The sequence below is a fragment of the Haliaeetus leucocephalus genome, unplaced genomic scaffold (assembly GCF_000737465.1).
Source record: "Haliaeetus leucocephalus isolate CR32 unplaced genomic scaffold, Haliaeetus_leucocephalus-4.0 Scaffold848, whole genome shotgun sequence".
NCBI classification, from domain to species: domain Eukaryota; kingdom Metazoa; phylum Chordata; class Aves; order Accipitriformes; family Accipitridae; genus Haliaeetus; species Haliaeetus leucocephalus.
In genome coordinates this window covers 9431701-9453592 of record NW_010973284.1, presented here as the reverse complement: position 1 = coordinate 9453592, position 21892 = coordinate 9431701, and the positions used below count along the sequence as shown (strand labels likewise).

Genomic DNA, 21892 nt, shown 5'->3' with positions numbered 1-21892 from the left:
TAAGACAAAGCACACATAATACAAACCATCAGCCTCTCCCCGTGCTCCCAGTATGCCAACAACAGTTTAGAGTGATACAAAAAACATACTTAAGAGGTTTCTTATCTGTCAAATGGGGACAGCAATTGGGCCAGGTGCTGGGCTGAGAATCACAGCTGGCCTGCGAGGGAAGGACAGCAGATCTGCTCTTCTCGCCAAGGGAGGCAGTCCCCACTGCTGCTCCTAAAACCAGAAGCCAGAGGAAGGAGGGTACAGCAGCAGCCATGCCAAAGGGCAGCTCCAGGATGATGGCAGCGCTGTCCTGCTGGGAGTCAGCCAGGTCCGAGGCTTGAGAGAATAGACCTGCCCTTATCTGCAGCTGGGCCTCCCAGGCATTGCAGCACAGCAAGCAGCAAATAATCCAGAAACCCCGCTTAAATCTTCATTCTGACACCGGTGCTGCAAACGTAACTGCTTCCAGCCCAAAGAGAGGGGCTCGCGCCTACCTTCCACGCATCCCGAGCAAGCGGGCACTGCTGCTGCCTGCCCCAGGGCTGGTTGGAGCGCATGGCGGCACCCCGCTTTTCTCAGGCAGCCCGTCTCACCCTCCCCTCCAAAGGACGGCTCCCTCCGGGGACCACGAGTCCTCAGGCGAGGGGCAAGGTGTGACGAACCCATCGCAGCCCCCCGGTGGGCAGCGGGGTCGGGCGAACGCGTGCCCCCACCCCAGCGGGTACCGACCAGCTTTCGGCAGGGTAGGACGGAGGGGTGAGTGCAGTCAACACAAACACTCAATCATCCTTCCTTTCTTTCTTCTGTGCCTCCTTTGTTAACTGCAGGAAACAGCTGAAAGACCTTGAGTTTCCCATTGTAGCGTGTATGGGAACAGAGCTGCAGTGATCAGAACATACCCCCCGCTGCTCCCGGGGAAAAAGGGAGAGCAGAATCCTTTCTAAAAAGGGTTTACGATTAGAAGAGTGTTCTGTCACTCTAGCGCACAGTAATCCACTGCGCCACCAAGTCCCTTCAGAGAGATGTCGAAAACTTAAATGACTGAAAGCAAAAGAGCCCCAGCTCAGGTTCCCAGGCAGCCAGACATCCTAATTATCTTTAGATCCACTCCCACATGGAGGGGAGAGAGCACACAAGAGTAAAAAAAAAAAAAAAAAAGGGAAAAAAAAAGAAAAAGAAAGAGGGGGGAAAAAAAAGACTGTCACATTGCTTTTTTCTTTTTTTAAAAGCTTGTCTCCGCTCACTGCTTTTCCAGCTGTGACACCTCTCACGGTAGTTAATTAGAATCATGTCACCGCGTTAATGTGCTCTGACTGGACTCTGACAGACGCGCGTCCTCTAACTGGCCGCCCCGGCCGGCCCTCCCTCCCCACCCCACCTCCGCGATGCGGGGCCCGGTGCTCGCGGTGGGACCCCTCGCCACCCTCCCGCTGCCCTGTCCTCGCACCCGCGGTCCGACGGGTGCCCCGGCACGGCTGGGCCGGTCCCGGCACCCTGCCTCCCTGGGTGCCGGGACATGCCGCCCGGCCGCGACACCCGGCACGCAGCCGCTCCACCTGTTCTGGATCCGCCTGACCTTTACAAGCGCTAATTCAAAATGACACTGCTCATTTGATGACATTTCTGTTGATTTTTACTTAAGTCTCTTTTAATTATTTAACTGGGAGTTTTTCCCCTTCTGCCTTGGGCTGGGGCTGCTGTGCGTGGGGCAGCAGCCCCTGAGGCAGCCCTGTGCCCCGCTCCGCAGCGGTGAACCCCGTGCTCGGCTCTCGCTTTCGGCATCCCCCGGCATAAAGAGGGTATGGTGCAAGCGGCACTGCCCCCGGGCACGGCCCCAGCTGCGTGCCACCTCTGCCGAGAAACGAAGAGCCAAAGAACGGGGTTTGCCTGCTCCGGGGGAGCGTGGGGGTCTCCAAGGCTTCTCCCATCCCCTGGGAGGGACAGGGAGGGTGGGACCGGCTCTGCCAGCCAGAGCCACGCAGGCTGGGATGGAAAGTGGTGAAAAAATGGAGGGGAGTTTCACTAAATGCTGTCCCTGTCCCCTCGTTCCCCCTGCCCCGCTGCAGAGGAGGCAGGTGGGCACCAAGGGTGACTGGGGATCCCGCAGATGCTGGGGGGCTGCAGGCTTCCCTGCACCCCCGGGAGAGCCAGGAAAACTAGAGAGGGGAAAGGAAAGCAGGGAAGAATGAGAGGAGGCTGAAATAAAGCCAGCAAGCTGCCAGGACCGCAAGCTGCCAGGACCGCATGCTCCCAGCACCTTGCAGGGCAAGGCAAAGCCTCATCAGCCCCTGCCGAGTTCCCGGGGAGGGGGAGAGCCGGCGCTGACAGCCAAAGGCACCCATCACAGCGGGCGGCCCGCTGCCTGCCACCACACTTAGCGAGCGTGGCCCTCGCTGCCCTCTCCTTCAATGTCAGCGCGGAGAGCAGCCCGGCGCCGCCGGGACACGGGCAGGCAGAGCAGGCAGAGTGATGTGGGGAGAGGGATGGCTCCGCCGGGCAGGAGGCACCCCTGGCAGGCGCTGGCCCGGCTCCCCGCGGTGGTGGCAGCTCGAGGTAGTTAATTAGAATCGTGTCACTAAGTAAATGCGCTCTGACTGGACTCTGACAGACGCTCACCTATGACACTGGGGGCCAGGAGACAATCCACATCAAACTACTGCAGTGTGACCCTTTTAACACAAAGAGTAAACTCACTGCACATCGAGTTGAAGCTCATTAAAACTGTCTACTCTGCGAGCATCCCATTAACCTCACTGTTAAAAACACGCAATTCCTCTTCTTCTTTCCAAGGCCTAATTAATGCTCTAGATCAGGAACAATATCAGACCCTAACCTTCCGAGATTTCCAATCAGTAAATGAAAAGAGAGAGATGGAGCCGGCAAGGCACGGTGGCTTGCTGGGTCGCTCACTGCATGGGCAGCTGACCTGCCCAGGCAGGTAGGGCTTCTCCGTTTGGCACGGCAGAGATCCCCGTGGAGGGAGCACGGCACAGCCCCGGCCGGGGCGACCATGGCACAGGAAAGATGATGAAGTCCCGCACGGAGGCTCACAGCTCATGGGATTACACCAGCTGACGTAAAACAGCCCAGCGAGGGCATCGTGTCAAGACAGGCGCTACTGTGGGACCAGATCTCCTGGTCGCGTGGGATGGGTACTGTGGGCTCACTAGCAAGAGACACAGCAGCCTGGTTACCCTCCTTCCCCAAAAAAGAGAAAAAAACCCCAAACCAGATGTTTAGAACTAAATCTAAAATCGTAATAATCTGTGTGCTAAAGCCTAAACTTTAAAGATTCAATTAAATTCAGTTACATCCAAAAAGACCACTAGCAAGGGGTAGCATCATGTTTTGAAGACAGTCAGTGCACTGGAGGTGGAAGCCGAGCTGACAAATGAGAAACAAGCTTTCCCAGCAGCAGCAGCTACTTCTGCAGATTTGGAAACTTCTTCCTTTTTTCGGTGTATTTTCAGTTCAGTAACTGGCTTGTTCAGAGCTGAGAAACAACAAAGGACTGAAAAAAGAAAAAGAAGGTGTGCCTTTTATCTTTTCCATAATCAGGGAAAGCAAACAAACCAGCAAACTAAGGTGGGAGAGGATGAGATGTACTAATTCTAAAATCTTGAAAAGGTGGTTTCCAGAAACACTCCTTCAACTCACCAATCACTCTTGCTTTGGTTTCATGCATCAGGTGTTTGTAACTAAAAAGTATTCTGAAATTTACTTTTCCTTCTGTATTGAGTACATGCAAGGGAAACAGGACTTTACTAACAAAACCAATTCAAACTACTGCTGGGGTACTTTAGCATGGTATTCCAATTTTTATCCAAAAGATTCATCATGAGTAATAATTTAATCACCACCTCTTTAAGAACAAATAGTAATTCACCATTTTCCTAATGCAACAAATATCTAAAAACTAAGACTAAAGGCATATTATGTAACATAACCAATCAAAGTAAATGTAGCAAAAATAGAGTATTTGATGAATAAAAGAATAACCAGATTTAACAATTGGGCAATGGTAAGGAGAACTGCACTTTGTTTGACAGGTGCTGGTCAGTAAAAAAGGGAAAAACCAGAAGAAAATCAATTACTGAATCCAGGTGATTTGCTGGCTGATTTAACTCACAACTAAAGCCTGGGATTTTAATCCTTCTGATTTATATCAGTCTCTGAAACTCAGGAGAAAGACCCCAAATGCAAGAACCCAGCTCCACTAGTGTGCAGCCTGTGAATGCTGGTCTTTGCATGAGAGTGCCAAGACCCCCATTACAAGCTGCAGCTCATTTTTGGCAGGCAGCACCTCAAACATATGTTTTAAGAACGGCAACATGCACACATCTGTAAGATGACTAACTTCTTGGCAAGACTCAACTTCATTTTGTTGAGGGCCAAGAAAACACCAAACAAAAAAGAAGTTCCTCACCCCAAGATCCTACAGCCCACGCTTAGAGCTGACACATATTTAACCCATGTTTAAGGAGAGATGGAAGCTGCAGAAAAAAGTCCTCTCTAGTCCTCAGGGCCACATTCAGTCCAGAGGGAATCCTTCAAGCTGAAATACCAACTCAAGGCATCCCCTTTTGCTCCTTTCCCATATCCTAAGGATTCCTGCATCCTCACTCTGGAGCAGGACTTTCCTGTTCCCTTACTCTGCCTGGTATTTCTCAGAAAGCTGAAATATTGACTTTTCCCCCCTTCCTTTACCTTTTCCCTCCCAAGAAGATGGCACCAGACGTGCACCCATTCCACCCCAAGGCAGCTTTGGTGTATTTGGTGACACTTTTCTAACCCCTCGACAAGATTGCAGCTCACTAGCTCGCAAGTAGAAACCAGACAAAAGCTAGAACATGAGCTCTGTTCAGCAACTTGCTGTATGCACAGCTGTATGTCCCAGGGGATGAGGTGAGACTCCGCGGTGCTCCACCACGAGCCCCTCCTGCCCACACGCACCCGATGCTAAAGGTGAGGTTCCCATCCAGAATCTGGCCTTGGCCCTGCACGGTGTCGAGCGCCCTGAGCTCCCGGATTTTGAACACGACGAAGGAGAGGAGATGAAGCATGGAGCGGGACTGGTCCCAGAGCATGCCAAGTGCAGGGATTTGGAGCAGATATCTGCTGAGCCAGTGAATCAGAGAGTGATTTGAAAACAAAGCAATACACAACCGATCAGGCGAGACAGCAGAATTCCTTGCAAATTGTTTGCAAAAACAAGTGGCCATCCACTGCAATTTTTCTGTCAGATTTGAAGGGAAACATCCATATTGCACATTCCTGCATAAGCGAGCTGAGGCTTCACAGGGCTGCCTGCATCCCCCTGGCCCGTTCCCCATGCTGCCAGGAAAGGAGCTGCACGGACGCTCTCTTACACGGCACAGTATTTGTGAAACTGGTGTGGCTGGCTAACCCATTTCCTTGCTACTCCCTTCTCATCCCTCTTTGGTTTGCAGACTTCTGGACATCAGTGACCCACGACGGCCATGAAAATCAGAGGCTGACCTTAGTTACACCCACCTTGGGCACCCCTGGACCCCCTCTCAGCTCGCCAACTTCCCTCAACCCTGCTGCACCCCAGTACCGACCACAAAAGAGAAGGGAGGCTCTAGACTGCGTGGGAGCATCCTGAGAGCCACAGCCAGCTCCCATCTCATCTTCATTGTTCTCCACTCTTCTCTGGCAGCAGTCCTTGAGGTGGGGTCATTTATTCGGCTGAGTGGGCAGGCCTGTGGCAGGAGCAAGGCTCCTTACAGCCAGGGAGGGAAGGGGTGGGCAGCCCTGGGCAGGGAAAGGGATGGGTCCTCCCAGCCCCGAAGCAAGAGCAGTTGAGAGCATGAAGGAGGAGAGTGAGGAGGACTGCTCAGGTCACAGGGTGGCTGTCAGCAATTGGGATGACTGTGCCCAGTCCCAGTGGCCGATATGGCAGGACTCAGCTGTGGAGGACCAACACTTGCCCCAGGACGAGGCGTGGACCCAAGGAAGCCAGGCTGCCTCTGCAGTGAGCAGCACCTCCTTGGCCCTTGGCCTGGGGACCTCTCGGGCTGTCTCTAGAGCCAACACTTGATCCATGCCTAGGACCCGAAAAGCCAGCAGGCTGGGAAGTGAAGTGGCCAGAAGACCAGGAGACTGGAGCCCTCACAAAATGCCAGGCAAGGCATGTCTCCAGACACCAGCATCGCCCCGAGCCTTCTCCCAGGGGGGACACTGGGCTACCAAGCCCCAGAGCCAGCAGCCCTGACACCGCAGGCAGCAGCTGTGCCTGGGGCTCCCAAGCTGGCCGGGAGGAGAAGCTGTTCTCCCCGGCTGCCATTCAATGAGCCGTGCCTCCAGCTCACTCCCAGGGGTTCAGCCTGCAGTAAAGCCACCAGACGCAGGTGCCAGCGGCTGCTGCCTCTGCAGGCAGGCGGAGGATCACAGACACCGGGGGCAGAGCTGCTCTGGACCCAGCCCAAATGGAGCAGCCAGAAGGCTGCAACACACAGGGCACGTGTGCACCATCGGCGGTGCCAGGGAGACAGAGACTGTCACGCTGCTGGCCTGGCATCCTTCACAGCACCCACGCAAACCCCCTTCCAAACAGTGTGTGAAAGGCAGGTTTGCCACTGGGACGGAAAGCTGCAAGAACGGAGCCTGGCTGCTGGGCCTTGCTTCTCCATAGGCAATCTGTCCATGGCTCACCCTGTACTGGGGAGAGCCGGGAGTGCTCCCCCCAGAGGGAGTTTGGCAGAAATGAAGAAGCAAAACCCTCCTAAAGGACTGGAGTGAGGAGGACATGAACAGCATCTCCTGAACTCCATCAGGCAGAGACACCTGTGCAAGACAGCAGCACTGAGATAAACATGGGCAGAAACCAATGGCAGACAGATGATACTCGAGAGCTGGGGACGCTTTGTCAAGGTAAGAGATGACAGCAACAGACAGCTCTTGCCCTAAATAAAATGAGGAAAGACGAGGCACAGACCAACTCTGCATCCCCCAGGAGACCCTAGCAAAAGCCCAAGCCCCCAGAGCAGGACATGGACACACAACTCCTGCAGTCCCTGCTCCCCTCCCCGTGATTCCAACATGGCACAGAAGCGAGGCAAATCTGCTCCCAGGCAAGGAAGCAAATTTTAATGCTACCTCTGTCAATAATGCAACCAGATCCATAGTTCAAAAGGAGCTTGCTAATTAAAAGCTGGTGAGCTTTAAATAATTCATCTCCTTAACTTGGATTGATTGGAGAGTTTAATGGTTAGAGTCTTGAAACAATATTAAACAGCCTCCTCAAGGCCCAGGTAGCTGGTGACTTTTCCAAGTAAATCTTACCTCCTTGCAAACTTCAATGCTCACAAGTGACTATGGATGAAGAGCTGGGAGGCAGAGGGAACATCTGACTGCTGGTCTCCAAGAGGTGATCCAATGCCCCACAGAGAAACGAGACAGGCAAGAGCGATGCAGCCCTGAGTTACAGCCCTGCCTACAGCCCAGTCAATCTGAGCTGCCCGTACCACAGCCTGCTGCTGCCCCAGCTCTGCACCCCCAGAGTTAAGCAGCAGGCAGATATATGGCCTCAGTGTCCCAGGCCAGTTCTCCCTCCTCATATCACTTTGATCCCTGGTGCAGAGGAGCTAGGGGAAACATGGAGCTCTGCCACTGCGCACAGTAGTCTCAGCTGTTTATCTTGGACCAGGCTGCAGGACCACGAAACTCATCGCACGTGTGAGCAAACGGGACGATGATTCAGTTCTCCAGCTGGGGCCAGGCATCTTCACTCTGCAGCGTGTTTCCAGCCAGCTCCCGAGGCTGCGCTGCCTGGCAGAGCCTCCTCTCCAAAGATGAATGCAGCATTCAGAGCAGCTGGAGGACTGGTCCGAGAGGGAGAGCATCCTGCCCAGCCTGGGGACCCCTGCTCTGTGCCCCAGGCACTGCGCAAGCCCTGGCACTGCCCACATCCACCCCCAGCCCGAGCACTGCCAGAGTGGCCAAGGAGGGGAGCAGTTCCCCAGACGGAGGGACGGGCAGGTATGTTTGGCAGACTGGGACGTGCCAGCGATGGAGAGCTCATCCCGCATGCCCATCCTGCCCTGACACATCTTCGTCCCTTCCACCAGCCAGAGACCCTGCAGCCCTTTGGCTGGCTCTCAGCACTCCAGCCTGGATCAGCTCTCGGGAGCGGAGGCACGTTCCGCGCACCTGGAGCAGCAGCCGTGGGGACAGGAGGGGCGCGGGGCGGCATCACTCACCTATCCCGCTGTGAGGCCTCCCTATGTGCTGTAGGTTCAGTCCTTTGTTCATGTCTAAGAGCCCGTTCTTTGGCCAACTCCCCATGGCAAAGCTGTACGCCTGGAAGAGAGAAGCAGAGGGTCAGACCGGCACACAGCCCATGTGCAGACAGGTTTGGGGGGAGCGCCTCGCTGCCGGCAGCCAGCTGTGCTCACTCAGGCCTGGCTGTTCCCAGGTCCGGTGTGAGTCTGCGTTCGCCGTGTTCAGTGTGGACCCATGTATCGCCCTTGCAGCAGCTCTCCTGGAGCTGCCTGCACAAAGCACCCTCACCCTGGCCAGTCCCACCTGATGCTCCTCAGAGAAGAGGTGTCCAGGACCTGTCCCGGAGCTTCGTATGGGTGACAGCCCTCACGAGGTTTGCTGGCCACTGTGCCAGATTGGCATCACCCAAGGCCACCTCCACCGTGCTGGGGCGAGCTAGGGGCTGCGAGTTCATCCCACTTGTCCCTGGGTTGCTCCAACATCATCCGCCCATTCCTGCTTCACCAAGGATGGGGTTGGCAGGAGTCAGGGGGATTTAGAAAGGGGTGCCCATGCCCAGGCTGGCCTGGCCAGCAGCCCCCTTCCCCTTGAGCAAGCACAGCCCTCCCAGCCTCCCCTCTCCTTTCCATCTCCAGACCCCAGTTGCCTCAGGGCCTTCCATCACTGGGAGAAACTCCACTGGGAGCCAGCACTGCTCACCCCACTGCACAGAGCTCGCAGCCTGGCCGGAGGGAGCCTGCTCCATCCCCATCGTGTCCCCTGGCAGGGCTCCCAGCAGGAGCGAGGCAGCCGGGAGCCTGAGCAGCACAAAAATCCACCGGACAATGCAAACGTGAAAGCAGCTGGGCCTCCGTGTCACACACACGGCTGTAATTACAGCCTGACAGCCACGTATCTTCTTCATCTTGAGGAATTAAGCTCAGCGCTGCATTGTGAGCAGTAAGAAGGGCGCGTGGGCTTAGCGTCGCTCACGCCGGCGCTATCTCTGTTGCCGTGAGGGCCATTGTCCCCAGATGAGATCGGGTCAATCCAGCAGCCCCTATCTCCCTCCTGCAGCGGGGATCATCGCTAACCATGGCCACAGCGCGGCAGGGCATCGCCGACACCCTCCGCGGGCTGCAAACGCTGGGGGAGATGCTCTCCACAGCGGGATTGGGGCCGAACGGGGCGAGCGGAGCCGAGTGGTCCCCCCCTCCAGCCCACCACCCACCTGCCTGCCACTAGGACCTGCTGCCAGTCCCTCTGCCCCCGCTGCCTGCTGCTCTGCCCAGCGCAGGCAGGGCCGGCCCCCACGCAGCCCTCGCAGCCGGCGGCCCCCCGGGAGTTACGGGGCTTGGGGGAGTTAATTTATTACTGGCCGACGTAACCATTCATGCTGCTTTGTTACTCCTGCCTTAGCAAAACAGAGGGCTCCACAGATAATTAATAGACAGCATTGCTAATCCTGTTGGGAGATGATTAGCAATTAAAACTCCTAATTAAGTCTATGCATAATTCACTGAAATTACACTTTGTGTACACAACGAGGAGGTTTCCTTTGCCTTCGACAAACACGCTCTGGTATCTTCATCGCCACGGCTGAGATGCAGGCTGCCCAGCCGTGGGGCTGGGGGGATCAGGGGGCCAGGGTGCAGGATGGGACCCTGCCACCCACCTGCCGGGTGGCCCTGGGTGACAGCGGCAGTGGCTCCGCGTGTGGCTCCCTCTCCTGGGCTCCATTCCAAAGAGCAAGCCCAGGCACAGCGCAGGAAGGTCCCCACGCTCAGCACCAGCGGGTCCAGGCCTGCGGTCACCAGCAGTGGGGGGCATCCCTGGGGAAGGGGTATGTATCCCCGCACGCTTTGGGGGAGGACACATGGGACGGGGAGGGAGCAGGGCTGTCCCGCTACAGGGACAGGGCAGGATCTGAGCTACCGTTATCGCAGGCTGCCTTCCCAGCCCAGACACATCCCTCGGACCCCAGCCAGGAGCAACGGAGGGAGCACAGCGGGAGGCTGGCAGGATCCCGGGAAAGCCACGGGGACAGCTCTGGAAAGCTCCTGACAGCTGGGTGCCAGTGCCAACCCCAGCCTGCCTCCCCCGGCCCCGCAGCAGCGGCAGCAGGGAGCCAGCGGCACGTGCCCCTGCCCCAGGATCAGCACCGGGCCCATCTTTGCATCGCGTTTTGCTTTCCTAATCAAGGTCATTTGGTACAGCCGCAATACCTGAGCAAACTAGCTAAGCAGCCGGGGTGGAAGTTGGCCTGACCACTGAAGGTCAAGTGTGCACTTATGCATATTCAAAGCTGCCTGCAGGATCGATTGGGTTTTAATTGTTTTTCCTGGGGTTTTGGAAGGAAGTGCCAGGGGCATTGATCAGTCCCAGACGAGGCCGCTCACACTTCGGGGCTGGCAGGGACCGTCACTTTGCTGCAGGCAGAGGGAAATGCGGGCAGAGAGGCAGAGATGAAGGCAAGCAAGGGGAGAGGTCAGCCAGTCCTGGCCGGGAGGAGGAGCCATCGCTGGGCTGCATTGGAAAATAAAGTTTTTTAATTAAAATTGGCAATTCTGAGCCGCCTGCCGGCAGCAGCCACACAATCAAGAGCGAGGAGCTTTGCTGTTTAATATTTAAAGACAACGTTTAATCTTTAAACAGGAAAGTTCTTCTTCTGACTGTTAAAGCGAGGCAGAAGGTGCCGGAGGCTCCCCGACGCAGGGCTCCCCAGCCCGCTGGGGTGGCTGTGGCCGTCGGCTTGCTGCCGGCTCACCGCAGCCGCCGGGAAACCAGTGCCGACTGCAGCCGCTCTCCCACCAGCTCTGCCGCCGCTCCAGCCCCGCACGGCCGCCGGCAGCGGCACAGACCCCTGCCCCTTCAAAGCTTACCCCTACAGCAAACCATAAGAAAGTCCAAGATGCCCCTGGTTCACTTGCAAGACGAAGGATTTAAAAAAATGCCATGAAAGCCTTTTTGCCAGGAAAACCACACTAATTTGTTCCTCCCCTTTGTTCAGCCCTGGTGTTGCAGGGACTGGGTTGCTGCCTTCTAGGTCAGACACTGAAGCAGGGCCAGGACCCCGTGGCATTTTATTTTCATCTGCATTTTAACTGATAAAAAATGCAGGCATCTTTTAAAAAAGCTATTTTTAAATGGTTTTGGTCAAAATTCTGATTTAGAGACAAAGTCAATGCCTCTGATCTGCTAAAACCCACCCAAATGCTGTTTGCAGAATAATTTTCAAGCAGCCTGAACACAATTATTTCCATTCACACCAGCTCCTAGAAAGCTCTCCCTTTTTTCCTGATTTTGTTTGTAATTCTATGAAGGCTACATTTACCTCCCTGCCAATGCTGCTCTGAAGTCAGATGATTATTAATTATATTTATTTACTTATACAATCCCATAGGCATACGCAGCAGTTCACAGACAAATACCGCCCTAGGCCCCTGATGTAGGGATCTCGAATCAAAGGTAAGCAGATACTCCTGTGATAAATGTGAGCTAACAGCAGCAGGAGATTAGGAACATACTGTGTTTCCATGCATAGAGCCAGCACCACAGATTATCCACACCCTGTTAAAAGTGCCAGTATGGAGAGGTAAGTCCTTAGGTAACCTGTACCTCACACAACCTGCAGAAAATCCAAAAACCTGAAGGGGGGATAAGACATGGGGTACAGCAGCCTGGGGCAGGGAGATGCTGCGTGCGCAGAATCACAGCATCTAGGATGAACTTTATAATAAAGCAAAGATGGTCTGAGATCATCCTGCTGTTGTACCAGGCCACAAAACTTCCCGATGGCCATGCTGCATCTGCCTCAGTTTGCAAAGAGCCTGAAACAAGAACTCTGTGGACCACTTCTGGTAGCGCTGGGGGTTAAAGACGGTCCTCTGCGCTGGGAGAGGAGCGCAGGGAGGGCATGCCAGTGAGGCTGGGCACTGCCATGGCGCTGCTTGCAGGGGAAGAACACGGGTAGCATTTGCCCAGTTCTTGCAAAAACACTGCCCAGTTTGGCACCGAGTTCTCCCCGCCTGCCCTTGCTGCAATCCCAGTGCAAATTAGCCCCCATTCCCAGCAGTGCTGGGCAGCAAGGAGGCAGTGCCAACACAGTCGGGTCCTGTCGCCCTGCTCCCTGGAGCTTGTTTGGGCTACACATCGCGGTTTATAAGCAGCACAGCTGCAGAGAAGATGTTGCAGGGGGTCAGAAAATTCCCAGAACTGGAACTTGTCAAACTGATGTATTGATCTAAGTGGACTGAATAATGCTCTATCATTTATTTATGGGGAAGTGCCCTGCACACTTCACAAAAACTGGTGTTCAGCAGTCACATTAAGGCAAGATTTAACGTCCCGCATCATGCAAACAGGGCACCTGCGCAGAGGTCAGGATGCTCACTTCCACGGGGAGCCCCACAAATCCTTCCTGCACATGCAGGGAGGGACAGGGCTGGTCCTCACGGAGCTGTCAGAGCTCTGCTAGGTCAAGGTGCCGACGCTGACAGAGCCAGCCCTGTCCTTTCCGCACGTGCCGATGCTGTGACTTGCTCAGCCAGCCGCCAGCCCCTCTGCCCTCCACTAAAGCTGCCGGTGTTGCACCACCCTGGGTGCTTTAGCTGAAGGGCAGGAGGGAAAAGCAGCTCTGTGCTTTGCAACAGCACAAGCGTGTCCACAAACCATGGCAGCAAGAACTGCCAGGACCAGCACAGAGCCTCCTCCTGCCCTGCCCAGCCCAGCAACCCTCTCGTTTTTCATGTCCCATCAAGAGGTTTTAAATGTTTCACCCGCTAATTGTAATTTTAATATTAATACGGACACTTTCAGGCAGGGAGAAAATATTTCATTTTGGAAAAAATCCTCCCAGGAGCAAAAGGGCTCAGTGGTTTGAGAAGATGCTGAAGGGTGGGTACTAAGGAATAAAAAAAAGTGGGTTTTGCTGAAAGTTTCCGTTAAGGATTTAAAAAAGATGCCTGAGAAAAACATGTTTTTAAACAGCTAGAAAGCGGCCGTGAGATGTCCCCAGCTGCCCCCGGCTTGGGCAAGCAACACGCACCAGCTGTGCTCCCCCAGAATCAGGCTGGGCACAGTAGCCTGCCGATTGGAGCCGACGCTCCTGACATTTTCGCAATGGAGAAAACGACTTTGCGACAGCAGAAGTGTCTTCCTCCTCTTGTCATGTCAGCTGTGCACTGCATCCGCCCCAAATAAGTATTTCCCTCTAACTGCCCTCATTCCGCCGCTGCCACGATGAAGTGTCAAGGTTTTATATTACTTTGTATGGTGGGAAGAAAAAAAGAGGTCATGTCTACGACTAAGAGGGCTTTTAAACACCGCTTAAAATGTTTTCAGTGCCACCGAGTAACCATAATGTTTTGGGGCTGGGGGTGTCTTGGAGGCCACCCCCGAATAGCACCCAGGACACCGGGGACGCCAGGGTGGTCCCTTGACATCCCGTTTTAATTGCGTGCCACTTCAGAGATGGGAGGTGGACATTTCTTGCTGGGATTTCTTGCTACATAAACTTACTGGCATGACACAAGGCAAATTTAACACCACTGAGGGCCTGACCCCCCCGCCAAATCATTTAGTAGCAAGGCTGCTGGATCGGGGCTGAATGCAATTAAAGAAGAGGTGGGTAATGAATAAGCAGCTTGCCAAGCCCCAGCTGACAACGGCAGAGCTCCTCTGCTGCAGGGAAGGCGCAGAGGAAAGCTTGTCCAGCCGGACAGAGACACGGAGCCCGGGATGGCTCAGCCCCGGCAGCGCTGGAGCCTGCTACCCTCACTGGCTGTCGGGAGGCAGGAGCTAAACCCAGGTGTAGCGTGTCCCTTTTAAGCAGTTTAGTCAGAAGTGCTATCGCATTCACAGCTTTTCAAGTATTTTTAAATCACTTACAAAAGCAGGATTAAACGATCAGGAATTCCATTTAATAGGACAAATAAAGAAATAACAATCTACTCCATCAGCCCTGCGAAAGGCAGGTTTGATTTAAGAAAAAAAAAGTGTAAAAGAGGGAGAGAAAAAAGGAAAGGGGGTGGAAAAAAAAAAGGATAATGTGTGTTTACTCAAGCAAAGAAAAAAATATTTAAGTGATGTAGGGGAGAAGATTGCGGTAACTAGTGAAGAATAACATCGTCTGCTTTGCTGTCAAATCACACAAGAATTTCAGTAATAGATTCTCATTCTGACACTCAATTCAATTCGAAGGTGATCCTGCTTTATCCCAACACATCAAATATTAAACACTCGTATTAGCCAGGGTGCCGTCGCCTTTCCCGGCTTAGACGCGGCAGGAAGCTTTTCCCCCTACTTTCTCTCACTCGCTATAATATTCTCAATGTTATCTAAACATGCCTTCATACACTGGGGTTCCTTATCAATCCCATTTGGGGAGGGAGGGAGGGGTGTACTTAAAACGGTATTAGTTTGGGGGGCTTTTATTATTATTATTTCCAAAGCTTTTCAATTTTGTGTGGAAAAAGCTTAGAAAAAAAAGGCGGAGGGAGGGGAGGCGGCAAGAGAGGGAGAGGGAGCGCGGGAGCGAGAGAAAGTATAAGAAAGGGAAAAGCAGCCAGCAGCTCTTGTTTGACTGATGCCTTTCAACAAGGGCAGTCTAGCTTGTCAAAGCCCGGGCTCGAGATGAATTGGCATATCTATTCAGCCTGCCTCTGGATGTCATGCAATACAGTTTCATATTCCCAGATAAGGCATGATAAGCAATTGCTGCCCTGACACCAACTCCATCCATCCCTGCCTTTCTGTCCACGCATATTACAGATCTCTGCTGTGCTGCTAATAAGAGGCATTTAATTTTTACAAATGCAGCAGCAAGAGGGGCCTCCAGACTGACCAGGTACAGCATTAACACCACTCACATTTAATTACTTTTTCTCAGTGCACCAAGCTCCCTGAACACTCGTGAGTGGCACCGGGTGCATGAAAACAACTTCTGCCCAATGTGGCACCCACCAAAGCCTTGGATTAAATATCTGTGCTAATAATTAAGGGGTGGGGGTGACAAGAGCGGAGGGCGTTTGTCCTCTGCCAAACAAATCTGCAGTGCCACCAAGCAGGAGGTGGTTTGGCTGGGGTTTGGACATGGGAGGACGCAGGAGAAGATGTGAGCGGTGCCCTTTCCCAGGAATGTCCCTCTCTGGAGCACAACCCCCCCCGAGAGCTGCAGGGGGAGGAGAGGGGCTGACACACCGAACGTGGGGACACCACGAATGGGTCTGGCCCCACTTAGGTGGAAGCAGGTGCTGCCCTCGGAAATTCCTGCCATTGCCAGCACCCTGCAGCGGGAGGATGAGATCTGGACAGAATCCTCCCACATTGCTGAAAAGGTGCTGGGACCCTGCCTGGTGCTTTGCCCTCTTTACACAATGGGACTTGAAGGTTCTTCAGAAAACAGGACCACACAGCCAGCTTCCCCCGTGTCCTGGGCAACCAGGGAGCCCTTCGCACACGAGCCACTTTGCCAGCCCTACCTGGCCTTGCTGAGCAACCTTTGGCAAGCCCAGCTGGTGTCCACTTCGGTCCAATTGCAAAGCTGCTTGTTAAAACAGCCACATCTTTATCCCTCACGTCAGGCAGTAAATTACACAAATAAAAAGATGAATGGTCTATTTTTGGAGAGGTCAGTGCTGGGCACACAGGAGCTGCCTGGCTCTGCCCACCTTTGGGAAGTGCTTTACAGAGGCAAGGTGCCCCCAGTCCATGGGAGGAGGAGAGGTCAAGCTTAAGGGAAGGCAGCAAGGTGTCAGATAAGATGTGGAGGATGCAGCATAACTGTACATGCCTTCTCCTTATTAAAATAAGCAGCTCATGCCGTCAGATCTCTGTCCATAGGAGCACTACAAAGGGGAAACTGAGGCATGCAATGATCTCATGCCTGGCTCTTCTTCCTATCCACATGTCTGAGCAGCCTCAGCCCGCCCATGTCCTGGCAATACCCCAACTCAGCCACAGCTGTACAAATTCACTGTCAAAACTCCTCTTAACTTCACGAGGGGCAGGATGGACCCTGCAGCCACCAACAGCCCCTCTCCAGGGTGCATTTGGAGGCTGCAGCCCCGTCGGGCAGCGGGGAGGTAGCCCTGCTGCTGCACAGGATTAGCACGTGCCCTGGCTTAGGCTGCAATAGAAACACGCTGGTGTGCCTGACTCCGGAGTGTCAAACTGCCAAGCGGTTTAGGCTTCACATTTCCCTGTGTTTGAACAAGAACAGTCTCTGCCTTGCTCCCAGGCTAGGGATTATCCTGGATAAAATGTTCTCGACTGCTGTGTGCTCTGCGGCTGGCGACACACTAGGTTAATGCCGTGGAGACCTGGGTCAAAGCCCTGGGTTTGGTCACAAGCAAAATAAAGCTACAGGTCTGGGTCCCCGAGGGGCTGGGAAATAGAGCTGGGGTGTGCACAAGCCAGTGCTGGCAAAGGAGAGGGTACAAGCAGAGCCATAAACCGCCAAGAAAGCAGCTCAAGAATGGGGGCTGCTGGTAGGACCAGGGGGTCTGGGTTCGGGGTCAGGCGGCCGAGCAGAGAATTGCAGCAGGATTCCAGGGGCTCCTGCGAAGACAAGGGGCTGGAGGACACATGGCCAGCACCTTTCCCAGTCCAGGACAAGTGGCCCTGCCCTTGAGCCACAGGTCATGTCTGTTTGAACAGGGCTGCCTTTTCTATGTGTCCCGGCATTTCTGGCTGCACCTCAGGGTGACCGAGACCCAGGCTGGGTTATGCTGATGTATGCAATCAGGTCCCTACACTGAGATACACAAGCAGCTCCCGATTAGCGCCTGAAAGGCAGAGACACACGATGACGTGGCAGATGGCTACCAGGGAGTACCTACACATGGCTGATTTACCCCTCCAGCCCTGGGAAGGATGGGCTGACGTCCTGCGGTGCTATCCACCGGGAACTGCCCCAGCCCCTGCAGGGCCAATTCAACGGGAAAGCAGCGCTAAGCCTCTCCCCACCACAGCACTGTAGCCAGCGGAGTGGGGAAGCATGGTATGACACCAAGGAGAACCCACGAACACACTTCATGATGATTCACTGCAGCCACAGTTGCCTCTCCACACAGACAAGAATGGACCAGTCCGATTCTGGCTGCTCCTGGGGAAACTGGGGGTTCAGGGGGAAGGGGAAGATGCCTCCATTGGTGCTGGAAAACAGGCAAATGTTGCCACTGCCCCAAAATCAGACCCACTGTCAGCCCCTGCATACATGAGGACAGAAAATGGCATGATGGAGCCCCAGCAGATGCGCCATGCTGCAGAGCCGAGCCGTCGGGGCAGCAGCGAGATGGACACGTCTCACCCTCCTTGGATTTAACTGGAGATTAACAACTGCCAAAGAGAGCTGCAGTTTTGCCATATTACACAAGGGTAGGTAACAGCATCCACTGATCACGCCCTTCTTCTCTTTCCAGGGCCACCAACGATGGCTGTGATGCTCAGACATGCCCCACAGTCCCCCAGATGCACCCCTTTAATCTAACCCCATGCCTTTCCCAAGCAAAGCTGGCACTGGGCTCACTGTCAAAACCTTCAAGCCCTTCCTAAGGGGGTATTTTCCCCCCTCGATTTCTATTTTTACACATGCACACGCTCGCCTCTCCCTCGCTTGCTGTTTAATTTCCGTGTGAGAGGGAAGCAGGTGCCCGTGCTCCCGTGAGCTCTCCCTTCTCTAGGTTTTTTTTCCCTTCTTGGATCCTGCCCCATTAGTTTAGTGCCCAGCCATCTGCGACGTCTCCTGTAATGCTGTCCCCCTTGTGTACCAGGGAGCTTTTCCATTAGCGCCTTTAATATTCTGACACCTTAGCACAGGCTGCTATTACATTCAAACACTGATCGCCCTGTGAAATTACATCGCAGGGCTTGCTAAAATGGAATTGTGTATAATCAGGCTCCTCCATGCACTGTCAGTCCCATCACAAATACAACGTAAAGCAGGCTTATGGATGGGCTTAGCAGCTGCTACAAGTGTATTTTTTTTTAATAGATGAAGTATCCCTTATTTAAAGCATTTCCTTAAGAAAAAAAACCACAACAGTGAAAGACAAATCAACAGCTGCTGCACTATGTTAACCATACCACCGGTCTCTTAAAAACATGTTATTTACTAAGGTAGCTATCTGTTTATCTATAACTATATCAAACAGAGAAGGAGGACGAGATAAAGATAGTTAAACAGACAGCCGAGGAGCTATCTGCCACTGGGAAATAATAGCTAAATAAAAAGTACCATTATTTACTCCAGAGAGGGGAGGAGGGAGAGCCAGTGCTTTCCTCCCAGTGCGGCACAGCTGCTAACACACTGCTGTGGGAGCCTCCGGTTCCTAAGGGCAGCCCGTGCCAGCCTGCACGTGCCCCAGTTTGCCTGGCTCCAGCCCGCTCATCTCCCCACACCACGTCAGATAAATCTGGGAGGAAAAAAACCAGCTCAGGACCCAAGTACTGCACCTCTCCAGAGAGGCTGCGATGCAGGGAAGGCAAGAGAGGGCAGGGGAGCCGTGCCGCTGCTGGGGCTGGCTTGGCGGGGCAGCCCCCCACCTCCATGCAGGCTGAGAGCGGCTCAAATTAAGGCAAAATTGTCCACGGCAGAGGGTCTGGGTGCGTTCCCACAGGGGAGGCTGGTTTCTGCGTGGCCAGCACACAAGGGACCAACTCCCCAGCTTTTTTTTTTTTTTAATTCCAGCTAAGGAAGTGATGGATTAGGACAAAGGTATTTCAGGGGGATGCAGGAAGCGGCAGGGACACAGATGATGTGTCAGAGAAATGAGCTCCTGAGCTCCCCGGCTTGGAGTTCAAAACGCTGCCTCTTACCATGCCCTAAAGGTTATTCTGTCTGTCTGCTGTGAAATGCAACGGCACATCGCCTGAAGGGAGATTTCCAGAGGCGCTGTGACCCTTCCGCTATCTCCTCCGAGAAGCCTCCGCAGGAATGATGAGATTGTAGCTCATTTCCACACACCTTGAAAGAGCCTGGCTGGATCAAACGTGCTGGAAGCAGAAGCAGCACATCCCCAGGACTCATCCTCGCCTCCTGGCAGGGAGCACGCTCTTGCTGTTACAGGCTGGGAAACCATGTCCACCCCACCGAAACACCGATGCTCTGACATTGCCTTTCACCCTTAACCAGGATGAAAAAGCCAAAATATTGTCTTCTTTCACTGTGTGGGAACAGTTCTGCTTGGGAACCACAAAGTAAAACCCAGTGACAGAACCGCTGCCCTTTGGAAAGGAGCAATCTATTCCCGTGCGAAACACTGACATGACATTTTGACTCCAGTTTTTCCAGTGCAAAACAAAGCCATTTGTCCAGAGCAGACACACCGCTCCTTTGCGGCATGCACAGTATGTCTCAGCACCCGGTGCTCTGGACATTTTTGGAAGGGACACGTCTGGTGACGGTTCAGCTGCTATGCACAAACATGCTAGACAGGGGGAGAATGGGACCACGGAGGGCAGAGACCCACGGACAGGTTACCAAGAGGAAAGTGTAGGGGAGGTGCCGTACGACTGAATGTCCGTTCACATTGCAGGTGCGAGCCAAGGCGATTCAACCCTCTGGTTTTCACTACCTGGCATTGTCAAGGTTAGGTGCTTGCAAGGTGGCAGCAAGGGAGGGGTGCTGGGCGACCAGCAGGTTTGCCTCCTAGTTTCGTAATCTGTTCCTAAAACCCAGGCCCTGGGGGATGGGAAAGAAACCAGAGTGTGATCCTGCAGGACCTTCTCACCACTTATATGCACTTGCCTGTATGTCTCATCACATACATCTCTCCCTCTGCTCACATCTTACAAATCCTTCCACCCTCATGTCTAGCACGCCTTCCTGGGACAAATACATGACCTTCTCCAAAACCCACCTCTGGCACGATGCAGAGAAACTGACCCATATAGGACAGACCAGAGGGGCATGGAAACATGTGCCCTGCTCCCTCTTACCCCCTCCCAGACGGCAGACTCTCAGGAGCAAAACCCAATCTTTCACATTTGGCACAGCACCAACCCAACAAAGCCGTTGGGGCTTCTGAGTGTTACTGCTCTGCAAGAATCGGATAAAAGTGAGTTTCTCAGCACTCCCACAAGATGCAAAGCCACTCAGAGGAGAGGCAGCTGGAAGAGCAAGAGAAAGGCAAGAGAATACAATGCACAAGGCATCAGGGAAAAGATCAATAAAGATTACGAGGGCAGTGGCCATGTCCCTTGCCCGTGTCGGAGGCTCTCATGGCTGCAGTGAGGGAACACCAAGGAAAGTTAACAAGGCACTGCTGCGCCGGTGCCTGGGGATGATACCTGTCTAATCAAAGGTAGAGTTTACACTGGATCATCTAAGCAGCAGCTCTTCCTCATGATTGTTGACTCAGGTCAGGGTTAAGACTGAGGAGGTTAAAGCAGAGGCGCCTCTAAGAGCTCTGATGGATGCAAACACCAGGCAAGCAGGCAACCCATGCGAGCCCAGCCAGCACAGCCTACCAGGGCAGCAGGTGGCAAAATTGAGGCCCCCCAATTTTGATGGAAGAGCAAACAGAAGGAGATGGTCCAAGGCGCCGGGCGGCATGCCGTGAGAGAATGGATTTGGAGAGAGGTCAGGAAAGCAGAGAATAAAGGGACCTGAAAGGAGGACACGGCAAGGTCCTGAGAAGAGGTTGTTAGAGGAGGCATGGGCGGATGAACTGCATCAGCTACGGCCAGGCAGGAGTGGGGGCAGGACTAGCTACCTGGACTGGGAAGGGGGGATCAGCACTGCATTACAGTCCTGAGAAGGTGACAGAGGTGATCATGACACGGTTGATAGGAATGAAGGGCTTCGGGTCCCCAAGGCCTCAGCTCACATCTCCCAGGGAGGCGAAAGGCACCGCCATGGCTCTTTGGTGCCACCAGGCTCACCGAGCGCCAGCCAGGCTGGGCTCCGGCAGAGACACAGGCAGCGACCACCCTCTCTTGCAGCCAGCCAGCCAGGGTCTCCTTACCGGGCAAGCTGGGACACTCTGTAGTTACGGCTTTTAGCTGTGCCTGCAGTTCTGCCTGTAGTAAGAGCAATCATTGCCTTGCTGCTGCCGAGGGCTGGATTCAGCGGCTCGGCTGGCCCTTCCCTGCCAGTGTGCCTCGGAACCACTATTAGGATTTGCCTAGTTGCTGCCTGCTGATGATACGAGACCTGAGGAGCAGGTCCCAGGAGCACGTGCCCAGCAGAGTTATTACTGAGCGTGGGTAGCAGAGGGATGGCCCCCATGCAGCCGCGGCACAAGGACAGAGCTGTGGGGTCATGTAACGCTCATCCCATGCCTCTCAGCATCCTTCAGCTGCCCCATGAACCCCTCCCTAACCTATGTGTGCTGTCTCAGCTCTGGCTATGGCTGGTGGAAACAAGAAGAGCAAGCAAGAACAAATGCCCCCCAGAGGAGAGCTGGTCTGCAGCAGAGGGCTGGAGGGCTGAGATGTGATGAGAAGGTTCATGGGCTGTCTAGAAAGTGCTTGGCTGTGGACCACCTGGCTTTCCTGGTGACAGAGCCATGCCAGGCAGCCCGCCCGCCACCTCCTGCCAATGTTCCAGCAAAGAGCAAGCGTCTGGTATGGAACAAGGTGTCCCAATTAGCTCTCCACTGATCTAATTAGATCTCTGCGGGGACGACTGGAGCTGGAGAAATGACACGGCTGCCTCCTTGACCAGACGCTCAAC

At 54.0% G+C, this 21892-nt stretch overlaps 1 protein-coding gene across 2 annotated transcripts in view; it reads right to left on the bottom strand.

Annotated features, from left to right (window-relative positions):
- ERI3 (ERI1 exoribonuclease family member 3) overlaps nt 1-21892 on the bottom strand; it is a 125426-nt gene that overhangs the window by 30238 nt on the left and 73296 nt on the right. For both annotated transcript variants that reach the window (XM_010582481.1, XM_010582485.1), the window contains one exon: nt 8214-8313. In XM_010582481.1, coding sequence (XP_010580783.1) covers nt 8214-8313 — 100 coding nt within the window. The remainder of the gene's footprint in view (nt 1-8213; nt 8314-21892) is intronic.